At 35.7% G+C, this 19578-nt stretch overlaps 1 protein-coding gene across 1 annotated transcript; it reads right to left on the reverse strand.

The window, feature by feature from the left end:
• Window positions 1–2664: 2664 nt before the first annotated feature.
• Window positions 2665–4105, reverse strand: LOC107956226 (uncharacterized). The gene is made up of 3 exons (XM_016891947.1): window positions 3739–4105; window positions 2945–3266; window positions 2665–2812 (listed from the first exon to the last, which is right to left on the reverse strand). Exons 1-3 carry the CDS (start codon window positions 4103–4105, stop codon window positions 2665–2667), a joined length of 837 nt encoding a protein of 278 aa, XP_016747436.1.
• Between the last annotated feature and the right edge of the window lie 15473 nt (window positions 4106–19578).

Consider the following 19578-nt stretch of genomic DNA (forward strand, 5'->3'; position numbering starts at 1 on the left):
TATTGTTGAGTTTGATGTGTGCAAAAATATTTGATTGACTATCATTTGATTCGATTGAGTTCACTTGGTTGTAATAATGGCATATCGTGAATGTTTGAAAATTTGAAGTTTGCAAGTTGTGATCAAATGGAACCAAGGGTTCATAATCGAGTGACTAATTTTTCCAAGTCTTGTGGATGCAACTTGAGCTTGAATCCTTTGCACTTCCTATTGCCGAATATGGAGAGTCAACTTGAGGAGGTAAGACCTGTTTATATTCTTAGACTCAGCAATGGTTTATTTGTTCAAGTTTCAATTGACATTTCTGGGCAAGTTTGTAAGTCCTTCATTCGTTGTGCCCCCAACTCCTTTCTATTTTATATAGACGATCCATTTAAATGTTATATCCATAAAGAGGGAGGAACCGTGTCTAACTTTATTTTTTAAGAAATTTATGATCCTCAAATTTTTGGAAGCAACGTTATCAACCAAGGGACTTGTGATGAGGAAAGATTTGTCGCGAGCAAGTGGCCCGACTTGAGGACAAGTCATTTTGAAGAGCGGGGAATGATACGATCCCACTTCGAGAACAGCCATTGGTTCAGCCTACAAGCGAGGCTTGTCATTTTTGCAAGCTGAACGTAGCTCCATCTCAACTTCATGAGCTTCAATTAGCTCGAATTTACCTCGAGGAGCTCACCTTTTAGTTTTCGTAGAAGTTGCTGGAATAAATAAATTTAGTTGTTGATTAGTTAAATAGTTAATTAGCTTAAGATTAATTAATTTAATAAAATCTAGACATATTAAATTTTGTGATAAATGTGTTTTATTTTAATGCATTTTATTAATGTGTCAATTTTATTACATGTTTTTAATGATGTCCAAGTCCAGCCGAATTTATGTTTAACAATTAAGTTGTTCCAAACTCAAACATGTTTTAATTGTGTCCTAAGCGCTGCCGAATTTAATGTGCAGGAATTTAGTGTTATTTCCTTCCAATTTAAAGTGTCTAAAATGCATCTAATTTATTGAATGCATTTGTTGCAGGTACATGCAATGGACGGCACATGCATGTTTGGAGATTAATTTGGACTGATGTTTGAAGGCTCCTATGTGACTATTCAGCCAAAGGGGATGTTGATTTATTTTTCCAAGTTGTCCATTCGGCTGAACAATTCTTTTCACATTGCTGAAAGCTTTTGGCTATTCGGTTTAGAGTGTTCACACATTGGGGACTCTTCAAGACCGATTGTTCACAACATCATGGCTGTTCAACTAAGCTTATTAATAGCCTTGACTTGTGGAGTGCCCAAAGCAACTCATCAACGGCCATGAATATTCGACTGAACATGCAGCACATTTTAAAGCACATTTATACTGGTTGCTACCCAAATTGAATGCGTCTCAAACTCCAACCAGGCCATTCATTTTTCCAGCTAAATTAAGCCTTCTAGAAGAGCTAATGACGTTCTCAATGTATGGGGAAGCATCAAGGAAACTTCTTTCAAAATTCTGGAATTTTCAACACTTTTACTTAGCTCTTAAAACTGCCCATTCGGTTCCCATGTAAAGCCTATAAATTCAGGCTGAAATTACTTTGTAAAAAAACTTTTGAACCTTAAAGAATGGCTGTCAATTTGTTGAGAGAATTCTTCTCTTAAATTTTGTCCAAAAACTTCGTTGACTTATCTAACTAGTTAGTGGCGTCAACCCGTTTTTGTTGAACAGAACTTATCACGAAATCGTGTGGCCTTCAACCTAAATTATACCAAGGTTCCTATCTCTTTTAGATAGTGGGTCGAGGTTTCCCTATCCTTTCTCATAAACAAATTTAGAACCTATAAGTTTCGGGTCAACCTTCAATCAAAGTGTTGGTTCATTCTTTTTCTAAGTTTTCATTTTAATTCCAAATACTAAGTTTTCTTTTTCATCCACAACCAAGCCTTAATCATTCGATTAGCCATCTTCTTCTTAAGCCTATCTTTGATACCCTTAAACCATATTTAGCCTAATATCTGACTTCATTCCAACTCAAATGATTCTTCTTTATTTTAATGATCGGGCAACTATATAACTCGGATTAATCAACGAGGTCGGGGCGTATCAAAGGATTAAAACCGTAAAAAACTTCAAAAGGTGTATGTTGAGTCACCGTATGGACAGATCGATTATAAGCAAATTCAACACGCAGTGGACATTCTTCCCAAGAATTCAAATTCTTTCGGATAATGGCCCTCAATAGAGTGGATAGGACTCGGTTGACTGCCTCCATTTGTCCATCCGTTTGAGGATGACAAGTGGTAGAAAATAATAACTTAGTTCCGAGTTTACTCCACAATGATCTCCAAAAGTGGCTAAGAAATTTTGTATCACGATCGGAAACAATAGTTTGTAGTAGTCCGTGAAATCGTACAATATCCCTAAAGAAAAGATTAGAAACATGAATGGCATCATTAGTTTTTTTACAGGAAATAAAATGGGCCATTTTAAAGAATCGATCCACGACAACAAAAATAGAATCTTTTCTCGTTTTTGTCTTAGGTAATCCATGGATATATCCATCCAAGGGCCTTCAGGAATAGGTAAAGGAGTATACAAACCGTGTGGCTGAACCTTTGATTTAGCCTTTTTGCAAGTGAAACACCTTTCACATACTCGTTCAACATCTTGTTTTATTCAAGGCCACTAAAAATGTTCATTGAGGGTTGCTAAATTTTTACGAACATCGAAATGTCCCATGAGTCCTCCACTATATGCTTCATGGACAAGTAATTCGCGAATGGAACTTTGTGGGACGCAAAGCCTTCTTTCTTTGAATAAGAAGCCTTCATATCTATAGAAGTTCTCAAAAGTAGAATTCTCACAAGCAAAATAAATTTCTCCAAAATGAATGTCATTACTATACAAATCCTTCAAATATTGGTAACCAAGCAATTTCGATTCAAGAAAATTTAATAATGTATACCTTCGCGAAAGAGGATCGGCGACAATGTTATCTTTACCTTTTTTGTACTTAATAATGTAAGGGAAGGATTCAAGGTACTCAACCCATTTGGCATGACGCTTGTTCAACTTGTGTTGGCCCTTGATGTACTTCAATGATTCGTGATCAGAATGAATGACGAACTCTTTTCGCCAAAGATAATGTTGCCATGTTTCGAGAGCTCGTATCAAGGCATACATTTCTTTGTAGTAAACAGGATAGTTAAGTGGTGTGCCATTAAGCTTTTCACTAAAATAAGCAATGGGCCTTCCGTCTTGGGTTAGAACAGCGCCAATTCCCACACCTGATGCGTCACATTCAAGCTCAAAGGTTTTAGAAAAATCAGGCAATACAAGCAAAGGTGCATTGGTAAGACAATCTTTGATTTCAATAAAAGACTTCTCTTGTTCATTGGTCTAAAGGAACGTTGAGTTTTTCTTAATGGCACTCGTCAATGGTGCGGCAATAGAGCTGAAATGAGGCACAAATCGCCTATAAAAACTCACCAAGCCATTGAAGCTCCTCACTTGGCTAATATTTGTGGGTCTCAGCAACTCTCAAATAGCCTTTATCTTCTCTTGACCCACTTCCAAACCCTTCGAACTAACTACAAATCCAAGAAAAATTACTTGATTAGAAAAAAATACATTTCTTGAGATTAGCATAGAGAGTTTCTTTACGTAGAACCTCCAAGACAGATTTAAGATGCTCCAAATGTTCTTGCAATAATTTGCTATATATAAGGATATCATCAAAATAAACAACGCAAAACTTACCAGTGAAAGATCTTAATACATAGTTCATTAACCTCATGAAAGTGCTAGGAGCGTTGGTTAAGCCAAATGGCATGACCAACCACTCATACAAACCGTGTTTCGTTTTGAAGGCAGTTTTCCACTCGTCACCTTCTCGCATACAAATTTGGTGATAGCCGCTTTTCAAATCAATTTTTGAAAACAATTTGGCTCCACTTATTTCATCTAGCATGTCATCGAGTCGAGGAATTGGATGCTGATATTTGATGGTAATTTTAATTACAGCATGACAGTCAACGCACATCTGCCATGTTCCATCTTTTTTTGGCACCAAGAGAACGGGAACAGCACAAGGGCTAAGACTTTCTCGAATGTAGCCCTTTTCCATCAATTCACCAACTTGCCTTTGTAATTATTTGGTTTCATCGAGGTTCGTTCAATAAGCAGGATGATTTGGTATAATAGCCCCGGGTACGAAATCAATTTGTTGTTCAATTCCACGGAGTGGTGGAAGTCCACTCGGAGTTTCTTCTGAAAAAACATCTTCAAAATCCTGCAAGAGAGACAAAACAGATGAAGGCATGTTTCTGGATAATTCGTTAGTGTTCAAACAATTTTCCTTGTACATAAGTACAACAACGGGTTGTCTTGACGAAATTGCCCTCCGTATATCACCTTCTTTCACAATCAAACTTTTTTTGTATTGTCTTTTTCCTTTTCTTTTCTAATACTCTTTTCACTTTCTTTTTCAATATTTTCTTTTTCTTTCATTTGGGTTACAGAGGATTTCAACCTTACGTGATCTTCAAAAACTTGCTTCGGGGTCAGTGGAACTAGTGTGTAATTCTTTCCCAAATATTTGAATGTGTACTGATTTGTATATCCGTCATGGATAACTCTTCGGTCATACTGTCACTATCTTCCTAGTAGTAAATGACTTGCATGCATAGGGATGACATCACAAAGCACTTCATCTTTGTACTTGCCAATTGAAAAGGTAATACGAACTTGTTTAGTTACCTTGATTTCACCACCGTCATTGAGCCATTAGAGCTTATATGGACTCGGATGGTTAGTGGTTGGGAGGCCAAGTCGGTCTACCATGAGGGAACTTGCCACATTGGTACAACTTCCACCATCAAGAATCAAGCTACAGACTTTTCCATGCACTTGACATCGGGAATGAAAGATGTTCTCTCTTTGCTGCTCGTTTTACAAATTTTGAATACTTAGACTTCGCTTCACGACAAGTAACTTGTTAGTACAATCGACCATGGATGCCATGCCTAATAGCAAATGTTATGTGTAATCCTTTCACAGATACCTCACTTTCAAATACTCACAGTTCACTCGGAAAGAAAATAATTGTCACTCGCACTCGTATTTGCACTCAATTCTGACTTTTTCTTTGATGTAATTCACTCTTGCCATCTACCACTCAACCTCGTCTCACAATTTCATAATTCGTCTCGGTAGACTTAATTTGTTGCTTGAGGGTCGGTTTCAAAATTGGTAACAAAGGGAATGATGAAATGGTGTAGGGTAGGCTAAAACAAAATAAATCAGGGTATAAGTGTGGCATTTGAGGTAATAGAAAGGAAATAATGTAGAACTCTCATATGCGATACTTAGAAGAAGAAACAGAATTTTCAACACTTCACTTTTTTTTAATACTCAATTTTTTTTAATTTTTAATTTTTTTTCTTTAATTCACGAACCTAATTCATATTCTTCGATCTTCATCACTCCTCATTTTCAAGCTCTGATACCAAATGACGTGATCCGGCTCGATTGATTGAGTCGAGTTCACTTAAGATGCCCGATCGTCGACGAGGAGTTTGTTCGAATTCATTTTAAGAGAAGAATTAGTTATGAAGTAGCGGAAGTCTTTGAAGGTATTTAAAAGATTGGTTATTTGGATAGTTGATAGGTTCAATTCCAAAAGGAAATAAGGATAATATTTAATAGATAGGGTGGAATGGAATTATGAGCTTAAGTTTCAATAGCTATTCAATACTATAGAGAGTATTGCCCCAGGACTTATATCACTTAAGGTGGGAATTATGGAAGATAGAAGATGGACCTTGCCCCGTTACTTATGAGAAGTAAGATTCAAAGGTATAAAAGGATGCAAGAAAACAAGAGTTCGGGTTGACGCCGCTAGCGAGCTAGGTAAGTTAATTCGAGACTCGAACGAAATGGAAAGGAAGAAAACCTCAGAAGAACAATATGTTCATTCAATAATTTGGCAAAAAAGTTCTTTACAACATGAAATAACAAACTATTTATAGTCTCTAAAGGATAGCCGAATGGACAAATTAAACAAGCTTAATGACTAGATAATTCAGCTATTAATAAGTTAAATGAATCTAGAAAAATAAACTTAAAGGGCATGCCCATATTCGGCTTAATGGTGCATCAATGGATACTTCTTGGTTAAGAAAATGTAGATGAAAGTATGGATGTCCCTCAGCCTGGTCTAGGTTCGATTATAGCATAAATGTACCAGCCAATAAGTATCTCTTGGCCGAATAATCACCTAGGAGGTCAAAAGGTACATTGCACGAATTCATGTATCTAGACGTTCTTGCACCGTCCCATTCATTGCATCTTGCTGTTCATGCGTCACTTGATTGGCTCTATTTATGGATGGACATAAGTTTCTACTCCTTGGCCGAATAAGTACTTAGGAAACGATTAGTCCACACATCATGCATTGAAATTAGACGTTCATGCACCTAGCTTGAATGAATCTCCACATTCAGCCGTACCTACAAAATATATGAACATATTAATTAAAAATGTATATTCGGCTGTAACAGGTTATATAAACATCAAACACGATAATTTAATACATTAACTAAATTGAAACTTAATTAAATGGAATTTAGCTAGCATATTGAAATCGGCTAGCTCAAAACTATGACAAACAATTTAATGAACTAAATTGAACTGGCTTATTCGGTCATGAGCTGTAACAAATTAAATAAAATAAAACTAATATTGAAGTTATTTAAAAGATAAAAGAAATGAGCTGCAAGTTTGCTTAATTGAGCTCAAACGAGTTGAAAAGAGCTCAAGTGAGCTGATTTGAGCAGGAACGAGCTGAGGGAGCTGGAATTGAGCTAAAATTAGCTTGCACTAAGGTACAAGGAGTTTTCAAGAAATGGGCTCGAGCTTTTCATTTATCCATAAGTTGATTCTCATTCCAAAGTCGAAGAAATAGAGCTGAAAGAGCTTCATGAAAGTGTTTGGATCAAGCTCGAGTCAATGGTCCTTTAGAAAGCTCGATGGGATCATGGCTAGGACTTGGAGGTGCTTGGGACATGCTCACATCAATTTCTGTGGTTGTACATGAAGTTTGTGTTCCATTGGGCTAAGGTTAATTCAGCCACGAAGCTTCGACTACATTATAACCCCGAGGAGCGAAGGTTTGCGTTGATCAAGCGAGGTAAAAAATGATCTTTATTTTTTTGCTCATAAAGGTAAGGTACTTGAACGTCATGAAACATTTATGTTATCCTTGGATGTTGTTAAAAATCGTGTTGATGATTTAGTTTTTGTAAAACACTTAGATCGTGTTGTCCTTAGTTATTTCATTTTGCTTAATGCTCATCTATTTGTTTTGGTTGTTGATAAAAAGATTCTTGTGTTTGATCTGAGTGACTTTGTTGGGGACTATATGATTAAATGGAAATTGTAATGTCCAACCAAGCCAATTCATGAATCATATGAATCTTTTCAAATACCTGTTTGTGATGATTATGTCTATCTTTTGACCCATTACTCACATTTTGGTTATGACTTTTGGAAACAAATTGAGATTTTTGAATGCCTTAGAAAATGTCCATTTTTGTTTCGAATATTTGACGAGGCATTGGCACGTAAATTAATTTTCTTTCATGATTTTCAATATGTTGTTTTGAACCTGTCCATTCGCATGTGTTATACTTTTTTTGTTAAGATTATGCTAGGTATACAAATTTTTTTTACATTGCTTCTAGCTAACTCATGGCTATAAATTTTAGATCTCTCTTTTTCCATTCAATCCTTTCAACCAAGGCAAGATGTGCGAACGCTTTCGAGTAAACCAATGGCTTGACTTGAGGACAAGTCACTTTGAAGAATAGGGAATGATAAGACCCCGTCCCGGAAATGTCCTTGGTTTAGCTCGTTAGGCACCATTTGCAAACTTTTGCAAGCTGAACTAGCTTGTTTCAGCTTCATGGAGCTCAATTCGAGCTAATTCTAGCTCATTGAGCTTGAACTTAAATTTATTTAATTTAGGCAAATTCTAGACCTGCTGGAATTAATTAATTAAGTTACTTTAATTAATTAGTGTTCAACTCAAATAAATGTTGAGTATTTATTTTGTTAAAATATGGACATATTAAATTTTATGTTAAATGTGTTTTATTTGTTTTTGATGCATACTTCAATCTATTGCATGTTTTTAATGTGTCCTACTCTAGCCTAAATTAATATGGTTAATTAATTTGTCTTGGTTCATGCATGAGTTAATTATGTGCTAAAAGAGGCTGCCGAATTTAATGTGCTTAAGTGTCTTGTTTTACTTTGTCCTAAAACATGATTAATGAGCTGAATTCTTTGCTGTAGGTTTTATTCCCTTGGATGGCATGAAAAATGTGTAGCCATTAAAGACATTTTTTTTGTGAACAACAGCAGCATTAATGGGAGCATGCTGGCCGGATTAAATGTGTAGCAAAACAAGTATTTAAGGAGTTGTTCAGCATGCAAGGGACGTCCATTTAATGAGCTACTGAAGAGAGAATGCATGAACAACATTTAAATATTGCTGAATCCTCCTTTACACCTTTTTCGTGGAGATCAATGTACAAAGAATTAAATTCCAGCTGATGTTGCTTTGTGAACATCAAAGGGCTGCTGTTCGGTATTTCCAAGTGAACATTCGACCACAAGCATGTTCGGTGCTTCCTTTCTTCAAGGCTGAACGTTCCACTCTCCAAAGAAGCATTTAAGCTATTTTAAATTACCAAGGCCGAATGTAGACTAGTCCATAAAGCCTTCCATCAATGTCCAGCCGAACCTAGAGATGGCTAATGGTCTTCTCCATACATTCATCTTCTCAAATACATTTGCTTAAGCCTGAAGCTGACAATTAAGCTTTCCCTCATTCAGTCGAATCTTGCTAAAACTATTCAATGATTTTATTTACTTAGTTCTTAAGCATTTAGTTGACTATTCACCTAGCTTAAAGCTGGTCTATAAATAGATATTATCTCAAATTGTAAAGGACTTTTGAACCTTTGACTAATGTTTATACATTTTGTGAGTTTTTTTTAACTCTCTTATTTCGTTTTAGACTCAGTAGACTTATCTAGCTTGCTAGTGCCGTCTTCCTTATTTCTTCGAACCTGTCACTCAATCTCGAGTGTGGCATTCTACCATTTGATACCTTTGGTTCCTAACTCTCTATAGTTAGCGGGTCAAGGTCCACCTTAAGTGACTTATAAGTTTCGGGTCAATACTCTCTATAGTATTGGTTCTCTCTTGTCCTTAAGTTCTACTATCTATTCTATCCCACCTTCTGATTTGTTTGTTTCAACACTTAGCCGAGCCTATTCTTGAACAAATTTTTGAAACCTTACTCCATATTTAGCCAATTTTCAAACTACATTTCAGAATCGAGCGATACTTCTCTATTTTACGATCAGGCACATCAACGAGTCGACTCACATCACCTAGCCAGATCGCATCATATTGCAAGCTGAACTTTAATTTAAATAAACTCATCTTATTTAATAAATGAGTTGCTGGACTTTATTAAACTCATGTTAGTTAGTAATTGAGTTGTTAGACTTTCTTTTATTTAACTCTTTTTAGTTACTTAATTGCTGGAATAAATGCTTATATTAGTTTATTTAGTTTCTGGAATAAGTTAAGTGTTTAATGTGTTTATTTACAGGCTATTAATTAAGTTTATTAAGTTTAGTGTGTTTAAATGTGATTTAATAAGTTTGTTAATAATTGCTTGTAGGTGACTTTTCAGTTGAAATCAGTTATGTACAAGGGCTGTTACAAAGTGATAAATGCAACTATCCAGCTATCCTTAGCCAAGCCATCACCTATCCTATCCCTAAAACACTTCTTAGTCGAATCATCACCTATCCTATTCTTGAAACACTTTGCAAACCTTCGTTAAGTCTACAATCAGCCGAACAAATTCAAACTCCAAGTAAGAACGATACTTCTCCGTTTTAACGATCGGGCAGATCAATGACTCGACTCAAATTACCGAGGCAGGATCGCATCATCAAAATGAGTTTTCTACAAAGTTCGAGAGGTTGATCTGAGAGGTAAACGGCACGAGTGAAAATACATCAAGATAAAAGCTAAAACGTGTGAAAACACGAGTGGAGTGAAATTTTCTTTCTGAGTGACTTGTGAGATTTTGTGGTGAGGTATCTAATTTTCTGTTATTATTCTTTAACATTTCTTCTTTCAATGAATAATCATGTCTTGAGAAGAATTATCCGCTGATGAATTTCAATACTAGGTGAACGAGATGGGCCGAATGTTGAAGGAAAAACTAAGTCCATTACAAAGGCGATTGGATCGAGTGGAGAAAAGAGCCCGACGAAAGCAAATTTCACCAGGTCAAGAGATAGAGACAAGATCATCACGAAAGCACACATCCAATGATTATTCGAGAAGAGATTTATATCATGATTCCTATTCAACGAGGAATTCAAGATGATGCAAAGCAAGTTTTGAGTATGAAGTTTTTCAAGGTGACTAACAAAAAATCACAAGTCAGTCTTCGTATGCCCCAAAGTACTCTTCCACGAAGTATCAAACACAAAGAGATGAACGAGTTTCTTATGCATCAAGATATTTGCCCACAGAGGGTTATTCACAAAGAGTTTATCGTGATCTTCATGAAGATTCTATCACTTCTTTCCAACGAGAAACTTGTCGTTATGATTTTTATAAGTTATCATCTTCTTGTAATGAAAGAACGAGACAAAAAGAAAATAAAAGAAAAGAAAGACAAGAAATGTTGATGCGAGAAAATGAGCGAATATGGAATGAAATAGAGAGACGAAAAAAAGAAATGAAAGAAAAAGAAGATGAGTGTGAGAAAGAAAAGAAAATTGAAAATGAGATTGCAAAAAGAAATGAGAGTGCAAAAGAAATGAGTGATATGATAAAAGAGAGAGGATTTGCAAATGAGTTGGAAAAAGAAATAAGCGAAAAAGATGAAAGTGAAAAAGCGAGGAGTGTTTTTACTAACCATCCTATGAGTTCTCCTTGTATTGTTTCTTCTTTCCAGGTTTCTCGAAATCCCATTGATAAATTTCAACTTCAATACCTTTCTGATGAGAGACAATTTCGATTGATCGAGAAAGGAAAGATCGTAGATGACCCTAGTCCACAAGTGCTTAAAGGTAAGCCAGGTAAGGGTTCTACCGTATTTGAATCTTCCCAATCGTACTTGATTTTTTTATGACAAGATTACCAAAGACTTAGTTTGTGAGAGAGCTCTTCATCTTGATTTGGTTGGAAATCATAATCTGATTATTGATGAATATATTTTACATAGTAATGCAAAACATATTTCTATTCATGAGTCTAACATTGTCAAGATTGTTCAAGAAGTAAGTTCAGGTGAGCCCGAACAAAATTTGGTTTTTTTGTGATAAAAGGTTGGCATATCACATGCCAAATCTGCCTGGATGTGATGACAATTTGAATTTACTGATTCGTTGTGTAAATTCTGCATATTTGTGTAAGTTTGTTCGAATGAAATTTGAGATATATGACTGTTTGAAAGTTTGTATGGTCACATCTTCTTTGACTAGCATAGGTGGTAAAGAGTTTTCGTGCAAGACATTTAATTTGTTTAATTGCGATGTTCATGAGAAATCGTTAAACCCTTGTGCGAAATTTTTATGTCTTTGTTTGCCTATTCGACCAAGACTTGAGAAGCTTGGATGCTTGCATGTTTGCATGCCTAAATCCTATTTGCTTGGCATGTGTGATGTCTTGGTGAAAACAAAATTTTTGTCGCGTTGCGGAACGACCGATGAAAACCGTGTTTTTAAACCCGGAGCATGTATTCCTAAGATATTGTCAAGCGGAGGTGAGTATCAAATCTGTATTTTGAATCAATGTGTTGACCCCTTCTATTTGTTCCGAGTTTTATCTTTATTATGTTTGAGAACAAAGCATGTGAATATCGTTGGCTTGCAAAGTTAAAATTTGATTTATGATTCTAGAAATTGCTTCATGTTATGGTTTAAAAGGTTTGAACTTGTTTTGCATGATCATGACTTAAAATTGCATCGTTTCCTTTCTATGATGCCGATTCTGAAATTGTCATATCAAATTGAAATGGCAAGAGGATACTTTGTCTTTGACCCCGATGCACATCATTTTAAATCATTGTCAAAGGGATTCGAACCATGGAAAGTTGACTTCCAAAATTATAGCTGATAGAGGGTTGCACATGGACCAAGATCGAGTTGTCAAGTCACGGAAAAATCATACGAAAGCTTTAGATGCTTAGATCTGAAACGAAACAGAAAAATTTAAATCTTAGAATTCGAGATCTGCAACAAAAACCCCAAAACAATAAAGAATCAGCCAAGAATCGAAACACTTATTAATAGCGTTGATTGGAAGCAAAGAAAACGAGATCTAACTTTGAAGAAGACTCCAACGCTGAATCTAACAAAGAAAACACCAAAACATCAAGTTAAACTTAACAGAACAAGAAAACCAAATTGAAGTAGAACTAGGATTTGTGCGGTAAGAAAGAGGGAAATTATGAATGTAGAACGTTTCTTGATGCCTAAGAACGAAGCCGAATCAGATCTTAAAGTTTGGAATGGCTGAACTGCAACAAGAACAATTAATCCCTAGTGAATCAATAAATCAGGACAAGCAGAAATTAATAAAGAAGAACAAACAACAAGAAAATAAAGAAAGTCCTAAGAAGCCTTGAAATCCCGAAAGATTTCACAACTCCCTTCAAACGGCTCTAATCTTCTCTCCAATGAAGAACAATGGCAAGAAGGCTGAAGATGGCTTCCACATTCAAAAAGATTGTTAAAACTACTTCTAAAGAAAACTCAAGAGAAAATTCTTGGAGTACTCAAAGAGAATTTTCACTCACAAAAAAATCTGAAATTTTAATGTAATTCAAGGTAATGTGTATAAGGGTGGCTGGCCAAGCCATACATATAGGCCTTCTAACAATTTTCCTAGTCCTAATAGGAAAACTAAAAAAAAACCTAATTTTTTTTTACTTTCAAGGGGAAATTTGGCCAGGGACTTTAAATGGGCCTCTTGGACTGAATTTTTACATAGAAATTTATTCATAGTCTAAAAATTAAAACTAAGTATTTAAAGAGTTAAAACTTAACAAATTGGGTCACTTTGACAATTTGGCCTGATTTTCAACTAAGTCTAATTTAAATTTCTTGATTGGGCTTGGAACATCTTATTGGGTCGTTTCTTCAAGCATTTGAGCTTGTAATCCGTTCTCTCTCGAAATTGGTTCGTTGATGCTGTAACTGAGATCCAATGCACCGTAGCTGCAAGATTCAGTTTCTTGGACCAAGATTTCCAAGATTTGAAATCTTGATTTTCTTGATTCTCGAAATCGCTCAAAACAGCAAAATTGGTAATATATAGCAAATAAGGAATCGTCCCACGAAGAAGCTCGTGTAAACCTATTTGAAAAGAATTAAAATTAAGATAATGTAAATGCATGTAAGATAGTAAAAATGGGGGGTTTTTGCTTCTACATTTTCCTAAAATAATGAATAAATTTTAACTCAAATTTTAAATTACTTTGAAATAATTAATCCAATAGAGAGAAAAAAGGCTTAGTTATGGGCTCCTCAATCTGCTAAGCACAAGTCGATTGCATCCCTCAATTATTCCAGTATCCTAATTCGGCAGCAAGGATAAAGAAATCCTTACGAAGTAATTTCCTATCTCTGGTAATTTTATCCAGTCAGAGAACATTCTTAGCTGAATTTCTACCCTTACTTATCTCTCCGTCGACCAATTAAAGGTGTATTTAAAATTCTTAGAGATATTACCTTGCATCAATCGTAAAAAGTCTTCCAGCAGTCTCTACCATTAAATCCCTAGTTGTTTTTAATTAGTTATTGGCCAATTATTCATCACATATTCTAAGTTTATTAATAATTTTAATTACTCAATTTGTACTTAGATGACTGTAAGAAAATCACCAAATTAAATAGGTGATCAATCCAATTGATTTAGAAATTTCCTTTGAACGTTAAAAACAAACTATTAGAGAATACCGAACTCGAATTTAGAAAGAAAGATCATGTCTTTGAATCTCTTGTGCTCAGCTTCATGAGTGCCTAACTAAGCTGAAATAATTCAGCAACTCATAGCAAGAAGACTAGAACCGAAATTAATTGAAGACAACATAAATTTCGAACCAATCTCGTATGAAAAACTGCTTTCAATTGCCGAGCCCTTCTCCTCTCGACTAGCTGACTCTTTGAACTGTTTTCCAGCTGATTGACTGGCGTGTGTTGGCTCACAAAATCCTCTAGTGAATGACCGAACTATACCTGCAAAATAATGAAAAATCTTTTCCCTGGTCTGCTGCTTCTTCTCCTCCTTTTATGGAAAAATATAACCTCTAATAATTCAAAACAAAACTTGATCTTATCCCCTTGATCTTAGCCTAACCCGTCGCATAAAAATAGCTCCAGCCTACTAGAGTTTTACTTTAATTGAACTCTTCAAGGCTGATTTAATTTTCTTGAGTCAATCGGAGTCAGCCGCCGCTAGCAAGAAGGAAATTTGGGGAATAAAAAATAATTCTCCTGCTGATTTTGTTGCATATTCAGCCTGCTGTACATCCAATTGAGCCAAATTTTCTTCTTTGTCTCATTGTGAATTTGATTTCTTTAAAGCCAGCATCTGACCATCCTCTTCCAGCAGCTTTATTTATGCAAATTTAATTCTAAATTGAGCCCATGTGGTTGTCCCAATGTCCCTGACCTGCGCATGGCATAAGATTGACGTTAAATTGCCGAATTGGAATGAAAATAAATTATCACAGCATGGAACGTACTTAATGTAATTTAGGTTTATTTAAAATTAAATTAATCAAAGATTAATCAACAATTTAGATAATTTAGTCGAGTAAATTAAGCTAAATATTGAACTTAACAAACTCCCCCATACTTAAACTATTGATCGTCCCTGAGCAATCAAGTCGAAGAAAATCAAGAAGAAATTCAAAAATCTCAAGTCTAATCAAGAGTTGTTACATCGCCCATGCTTGGGATGAATTTTGAAATCAACAATTTAGATTTTGGTTTATTCAAGAGAGGAAAATATAGAGGAGATTAATCATGCTTCTTTGATCAATTCTCACCAGAAAGAATTATTAACACTCCTCACTCATTGTGTTTAGGCTAGTATAATGCTCTCAAATTGAAATCGACCGTAATTAACCACCATAGGCTTGCTTGTCCATCTTACCTATAACATAACACATAAAATTCCATAAATATAATCGAGGCAAAATAAAGGTTGTAATGGGACCGAGGTAATGTGCAGTGGACGGGAGGAATTTATTTCGATGGTGGAGCTAGTTCTCTTAGGCTAGTAAAATCATTCGGAAGTCATCAATTCCCTCATTTCTCTTCTCTTTTTTTTTCTTTGGAAGCAGATGACTAATCAGGCTTTCATCGTTTTCATCTCCATACCACTTGATTCAACCGATCCATTTCATGCTTCGTTCATAGGAAGGCTGCAACTTATTGATATTAATTTTTTCTTCTCCTTTTTTCTTTCAAGAAAATTAGCCCTTAATTTCTAGCTAAAAAACCACCATATATTGGCCAACATATGTCGAAATCATGATAAACTTCCAAACTGAATTAACTAGCCTAAGAAGGTGAGTTGATTCAAGCTTTGGTTTAATTTCTAGAGGTACATAAAAACAAATTAAGATATTAAGGCTTCACATTGGCTAACTAATTGGAATAATGTCAAGGTCGGCTTTTATGAGTTATCGTGGCTTAATTCCTAATGCCTCTTAAATCATATTAATGGAAATCAAATGTATTACTAACCTGAATAAGATGTAAAGCAAGTTCTAGAGTAATTGATAGTCGATAACAATAATCATACATGAATGAATAATAACCTCTCAATTTGGCATGGATGTCCCAACTTACGCTCTAGGCTCAAATTCCTCACAAGGACCACATAATTGATCAATTAAGCAGATTAATTAATAAATTTTTTTCTTTTGTTTTTCTCCGAACTAACCAAAATCAATCAATTGAAAACAAAATTTAACCCAATCAATCGACATACAACCACCCCAATCAACTTGAATTCATGAAATACACCTGCATTTAAATATTTTCCTAAAGGAAATTTAACAAGACTTATTCATGAAAGTTGCTAAAAACAAAACAAGCATCAAATATGTTAGAAAATCAATGAATTGATTCTCCCCCATACTTAATGTTTGCATTGCCCCTAATGCAAAAGAGAATTAAAGTTACCAACGGAAAGAACAATACTAAAGGAAAAGATAAAAGAAAAACTTCCCTGAATACGTGGGTTGCCTCCCACAAGCGCCTTTGGTTTAAGTCATTGGCTGGACATCACAATTCCTCATGGATCCTCAAGATTGATCTCCTCCAACCAAGCTGCTTGCTCCCCTTCATGAAAATGTTTCAACCTATGACCATTCACTTTGAAAATTTTATTAGCTTCGAGGCTCCGAATTTCGACTGCCCCATGATGATGCACCTCGGTTATTATAAACGGTCCAAGCCATCTTGATTTCAACTTACCAGGAAACAGTTTAAGCTTAGAATTAAATAATAATACCTTTTCCTCTACCTTGAATTCTTTGCAAAGCAGCTTCGAGTCACGAAATGCCTTCGATTTATCTTTGTAGATGACTGAATTGTCATAGGCCTCCAAACGCAACTCCTCCAGTTCTTGCAGCTTCAACTTGAGCTCTTCACCTGCCAAACTATAATCCAAATTGCATTGCTTAACAGCCCAAAAATGACCTATGTACAAGCTCTACGGGAAGATGACACGCCATTCCAAAAACAACCCTATAAGGCGACATCCCTATTGGCATTTTGTAAGCTGTTCGAACAGCCCACAATGCTTCTTCTAACCGCTGGCACCATTCTTTTCTACTAGGTTTCACAATTTTCTCTAAAATTCCCTTAATTTCCTTGTTACTACTCTCGGCTTGCCCATTGGTTTGAGGGTGATAAGCTGTCGACACTTTGTGGGTGACACCAAATTGTGCAAATAAAGCTTTCAAGGTTCTATTACAGAAACGTGTTCCCTTGTCACTAATTATAGCTCTAGGTACTCCATATCTATTTAAGATGTTGGTCTTAAGACATTTCACCACAGTTCTAGCATCATCGACCCTAGTTGGAAATGCTTCTACCCATTTCGACAAGTAATCAACACACACAAGAATGCATAGATAACAAAAAGAAGAAGGAAAGGGCCCATAAAATCAATACCCCATACATCAAATATATCACAAACATAAAAATTATGTAATGGCATTTGATTTCTACTACTTAAATTGTCGGTTTTTTGACATGATGCGCAATTTTTACAAAATGCATATGAATCTTTATGAATAGTCGGCCAAAATAACCCACACTCAAGTATTTTATGAGTTGTTCTCTTAGGCCCAAAATGTCCCCCACCCTCCCGAGAACGACAAAAATTAATTACCGAATCTATCTCACTATCATCTACTCAACGTCTAATTATTTGGTCACTACAAAATAGCCAAAAGTATGGCTCTTCCCATAAATAAAATCGAGCTTGACTCCTAATTTTTTCTCTCAAGTGCCTAGGTGCATTTGTGGGGAACTCTTTAGTTATTAAGTAGTTCACTATGTCGGCATACCATGGCAAAACACTAGACACACTATAAAGTCGCTCATCGGGAAATAAATCACTTGGCTCATTCCTCAAAATCCCAATCTCTATCCTACTTAAATGGTCAGCCACAAGGTTTTCTCTACCTTTCTTATCCTTAACCTCTAAGTCGAATTCTTGCAAAAGCAAAATCCATCTTATTAATCTGGGCTTAGCTTCTTTTTTATGCAACAAATATTTAAGAGCACTATGGTCAGAAAATACAACAACTTTGACTCTTAACAAGTACGCTCTGAATTTCTCTAAGGCAAAGACTATGGCATAGAGTTCTTTCTCGATCGTGGTGTAATTGCACTGAGCTGGGTTTAATAGCTCGTTAGCATACCTAATAATATAAGACTCCCTACCATTTCTTTGCCCAAGTGTCGCACCAACAGCCTTATCACTAGCATCACATAAAATCTCGAAGGGTAATGCATAATTCGGTCCTTGAATGATAGGAGCCGTGATCAATTTCAATTTCAATTCATCAAAAGATTTTTTGTAACTCTCATTAAATTCAAATGCGACATCCTTACCTAGCAATACACACAAAGGTGACGATATTTGTGAAAAATTCTTGATGAACCGACGGTAAAAACCTACATGTCCCAAGAAGGATCGAATTCCTTTCACAGTACTTGGATACGATACATTTTTAATTACCTTGACTTTGGCTTGGTTGACTTCTAGTCCTTTAGCTGAGATGACATGCCCCAACACTACACCCTCCTCAACCATGATATGGCATTTCTCAAAATTCAATATCAGATTAGTCTCAATGCAACGCCTAAGAACTAACGCAAGATGATGCAAACATTGATCAAATGAACCACCATAAACAGTAAAGTCATCCATGAACACCTCCATTAAATGTGAAATAAAATCTGAAAATATGCTCGTTATACCTTTTTGAAAATTGGCTGGTGTGTTGCACAATCCGAAAGGCATTCTCTTGAAGGCGTAAGTTCCAAACGGGCAAGTGAAGGTGGTCTTCTCTTGATCCTCAGGTGCAATGGGTACCTGTAAATAACCTGAATAGCCATCTAAAAAACAAAAATGTGAGCAACCAGCTAACCTTTCTAACATTTGATCCATGAATGGGAGGGGGTAGTGGTCTTTTTTAGTGGCTTTGTTCAGTTTCCTATAGTTATACAAACCCACCAACCGTTCTGTACTCTTGTGGGAATCTCTAATCCTTCTGCGTTGGTAACTATTGTTGTTCCTCCCTTCTTAGGTACAACATGAATTGGACTTACCCACTTTGAATCAGCTATAGGATAAATGACATCAGCTTCCAACCATTTTAAAATTTTAGTCTTAACTACCTCCATCATTGGCAGATTCAATCGACGTTGGGGGTCTCTTTTGGGGACTGAATCTGGTTCTAAGGCTATCCTGTGAGTACATAAAGTCGTACTAAGCACCCGAATATCGGCTAGTGTCCAACCGAAGGCTTCTTTATGTTCCCTAAGAACTCTAAGCAGCTTAGATTCTTGCATTTCACTTAAAGCATTCGACACTATCAATGGTAAAGTTTGATTTTCCCCCAAATAAATGTACTTTAAATTTTCGGGCAGCTCTTTTAATTTCAATTTAGGTGGTGAAATCAATGAAGGAATTTGCTTACCAGTCATAGTAAGGTTAGGGAGGATCGACTTGAAGTGTGTTAATTGAGGCGAGTCTAATGCACAAATCAAATTAATTAAAGAATCAGAAATGACAAATTCATGCTTGTCGATATCAAAAATGCTCTTAGCCAGAACGCTTTTCAACCCGTCCTCATCCCCTAATTCATAGATATCTTGAACAAAATTGTCAATTACATCAAGAGTAAACACAGAATTAATATCAGTGGGATATCTCATAGCATCAAATATATTAAATTTAATTCTC

Source organism: Gossypium hirsutum, chromosome D07 (genome assembly GCF_007990345.1).
Source record: "Gossypium hirsutum isolate 1008001.06 chromosome D07, Gossypium_hirsutum_v2.1, whole genome shotgun sequence".
In the NCBI taxonomy this organism is placed as follows: domain Eukaryota; kingdom Viridiplantae; phylum Streptophyta; class Magnoliopsida; order Malvales; family Malvaceae; genus Gossypium; species Gossypium hirsutum.

What these genes read in the sequence shown, in the direction of transcription:
- LOC107956226 (XM_016891947.1), bottom strand. Translation starts at nt 4,105, where the DNA reads ATGGAAAAGGGCTACATTCGAGAAAGTCTTAGCCCTTGTGCTGTTCCC. An exon ending in TGTATTAAGATCTTTCACTG is followed by an intron (nt 3,267 to 3,738) that starts GTAAGTTTTGCG and finishes GTGACGCATCAG; the next exon opens with GTGTGGGAATTGGCGCTGTT. An exon ending in GCCGATCCTCTTTCGCGAAG is followed by an intron (nt 2,813 to 2,944) that starts GTATACATTATT and finishes GAACTTCTATAG; the next exon opens with ATATGAAGGCTTCTTATTCA.